General features: G+C 33.9%; 1 protein-coding gene across 1 annotated transcript in view; it reads left to right on the top strand.

Moving 5' to 3' along the window:
- LOC106476927 (lysozyme-like) overlaps window positions 1-3,461 on the top strand; it is a 10,769-nt gene extending 7,308 nt beyond the window's left edge. Inside the window, exons 3-4 of the mRNA XM_022380661.1 lie at window positions 122-254; window positions 2,999-3,461. Coding sequence (XP_022236369.1) covers window positions 122-254; window positions 2,999-3,204 — 339 coding nt within the window. The 3' untranslated portion in view covers window positions 3,205-3,461. The remainder of the gene's footprint in view (window positions 1-121; window positions 255-2,998) is intronic.
- The last annotated feature ends 12 nt before the right edge of the window (window positions 3,462-3,473 follow it).

The following is a 3,473-nucleotide window of genomic DNA, read 5'->3' as shown; positions in this document are numbered from 1 at the left end:
TCAGTGGGTCGCGACCAATAGTTTGGGAAACGCTGATGTAGAATGTTTTTTTTTTAAGTAGAAAATGTGCCCACATATAATTTTTAATTAATCTAGCATATTTATTTACGTGTTTGTTTAGGCCAGTTCCGGGTGTGCCCTTTCTACACAATGCCACAACGAAGCGGAGAACTACTTTTGTGGGCCATATTTGATTACTTACTCTTATTGGTCGGAAGGCGGAAGTCCTGGGAAAGATCCTAACAACCCTCAAGGTTAGTACCTTGTTAGTGAAGCGTGTACACACCAGTTTACACATCTATTACACTTATTCTCACAAATGGTACCTATTTACGTACTTACAACGCTAAAATCTGGGGTTCGATTCCCCGCAGTGGACACAGCAGATAACCCAATGTGGCTTTGCTCTAATAAACAAACAATTGATACAAGTTATTTGGAAGAAATATTTATGGTTTTTTTTTCTCTAGAAAAAAACAAAACAAATTAAGTTATTTGCTTGATACAAGTTATTTGGTTTAACTTTAAAGTAATATTTCTAGCTGTAGCTTTTTATTGTGCTTCTGTGACTGCTATTATTTAAGAACAAAACTGTACACAATGGGGTATTTACATGGTGGCCACTGCAGGGCTAGAACCCCGGATTTAAGCGTTATATTCCTTAAGATTGTCACTGAGCCTCCGGAGGAGGGGCGTGTTAAATGATAAAAAAAATCAAGTTTAACGATAATAATTCCCAAAGATAGTGTTCTGCTAAGAATGAATTGGGACATTCGTAACACCATACTTACAGTGGATACGCACAGAAATATACATTTAGGCAATATATTCTAATTAAAGGAATGTTTCAAATCATTTTTGGCTCTAGGACTGTGAACTGAAATGTAGCAAAAAAAAAAGAAGTTCTGTTTGTGAGAGCGGATGAGATCAATGGTCGTTGTGGTATTCACTGCACTCAATGTTTTAAGTTTGTAAGAATAATTAAATGGAAAAGTAAATATAGAATTCAAACTAGAGACGTTTGTTATCGTGGATAAAAATACCAAAACATGATAAACTTGCTTGACGTTTGGACTTCAAAATATTCTAAAGTCGACGATAATTCACCTTTCGAGAGTGTGAAGTTTTTTGGATTAAATTATTAAAGACTTATATACTACTTACTAACTCCTGGTATTTGTTACCTTTCTTATTCTTTCTCTCAAAGGAATTTCAAACCAAATTGTGTTTTTCTTGGTAATTGGAAACATTGTTCAAACACCCTAAGATTTACCGAAGTCATTTGAATATTCAAGACATGTTTTCCAAGTAATTTAAGCGCAAAGTGATAAATGATGCAATAAGTTGTACACAGTCTCAGTTATAAGTATTAACATCACTTACGCCCTCCAGTGGCTCAGCGGTAAACCAATAGGCTTACGACGCTAAAAATCGGATTTCGATATAAGTGGTGGGCAGAATACAGATCGTCCATCGTGTAGCTTTATGTTTAACAACAACCAACCAATCAACCAGATATCATTTACTTACTAGAAGTGAATTATTTGTTAGTTTACGAATCATTTCTAACAATTTTAACCCTAGTTTTACAAGAATGGTTGTTTGCTTACAATGTTGTATAAAGTACAGTAAAACATGTTAAGCGTGATGACCATAAAACAACTGAAAAGTTACTTAATCATAGTTCCAACGAGTAATAAAAAAACTGATTTTTCCACATGACCATCCAACTATACTCACTTTCTTAGTGTATACCGTGGTTCTCGATAGCCATGATCTCATCACGCTCGATGTGCAACTGTAATCACCACCTAATTACACTTTGAGTTCCTTACACGCTGGGTGTGCAACTGTAATCACCACCTAATTACACTTTGAGTTCCTTACACGCTCGATGTGCAACTGTAATCACCAGCTAATTACACTTTGAGTTCCTTACACGCTCGATGTGCAACTGTAATCACCAGCCTAATTACACTTTGAGTTCCTTACACGCTCGATGTGCAACTGTAATCACCAATTAATTACACTTTGAGTTCATTAAAATCCATTATTTCAGGATATTCATTATTCTTCAATAACCATCATCTCGGTAGACTTCGCGTTCCTTAATAACCATCATCTCAGAATACTCATTACTTCTCAATAACCATCATCTTAGAATACTCATTATTCCTCAATAACAATCATCTCAGAGTACTCATTATTTGTCAATAACCATCATCTCAGAATACTCATTATTTCTCAATAACCATCATCTCAGAGTACTCATTATTTCTCAATAACCACCACCTTAATATATTCAATATTTCTCAATAACCATCATCTCAGGACACTGAATGTGTTTCAGTAATCATCATTTCACTACAGTTTATGTTCTTTAATAAACATCATCTCATTACACTTTGTGTTCTTTGATAACCATCATTTTAATACTCTCCGTATTCTTCAATATCCATCAACTTGATATACTCAGTATTTCTAAGTTATAAAAGCTCAGAAAAATTCCAATACGACTCAATAATTCCACTTTCAGTATACTTCATTTACCTTAATGTTCTCATTACTCTCTATTGCCTCAGTAATCAATCTTCATCCCAGTATTCACCATCTACGTGCTTCAATATCTACCTTCTCGGTACAATCTATGTGTCTCAATAACTACTTTATCAGTACAATCTATGTGTCTCAATAACTACTTTATCAGTACAATCTATGTGTCTCAATAAACTACCTTATCAGTACAATCTATGTGTCTCAATAACTACCTTATCAGTACTCTCCAGGTGACTCTATCAGTTCACTCCCTTTATCTCAATAATAATTATCATGAAAAGTATCTGTATATATATATAAGGAGTGAGTTGAAGAACTTTAAGGGAGGTTAGTAGTAACGTAACATGTGGAATATTTTTAAAAAAAGTTCCTAGATTTATTGTATTATTTTAATAGAATTTATCATTGCAAGTTTCATCTGTCTTTTACTATTGTTCAACAGATTTCGAGGTGTGTCTTAAGGACAGAACATGTGCAGAGAAGGCCGTGGTAGGCTACATGAAGAAGTGGGGAAAAGACTGTGATAATGATGGAAATATTACGTGTTATGATTTTGCTCGCATTCACAAAGCTGGGCCTATAGGTTGTAACACCACTTCGGTCTTAAATACGCCCTACTGGGCCATTTTCAACAGATGCTTTTCTTAATTATAGTATTTTGGCACTTGTGTATAAAGTTAAAATCATAAATAATATTCAACGTTAAACTGGTACACAATTAAATTTTTTTTTTAAATTGTGTATCAGTTTAACGTTGAATATTATTTATGATTTCAAATGCTTTCCTTACTGGCCTGCCATCTATCGGCAGTGCATTGAACTTAGACATTTCTATAAATGATCAAAAGAAACTACTTTTTCTTTCTTCTATTTTTTAAATTTATTTTTCAGTTGGAGTAAACGCTTTAAGTAAAAGT

The sequence above is a fragment of the Limulus polyphemus genome, unplaced genomic scaffold (assembly GCF_000517525.1).
Source record: "Limulus polyphemus unplaced genomic scaffold, Limulus_polyphemus-2.1.2 Scaffold12134, whole genome shotgun sequence".
In the NCBI taxonomy this organism is placed as follows: Eukaryota; Metazoa; Arthropoda; class Merostomata; order Xiphosura; family Limulidae; genus Limulus; species Limulus polyphemus.
This window is presented reverse-complemented; position numbering and strand designations above follow the sequence as displayed.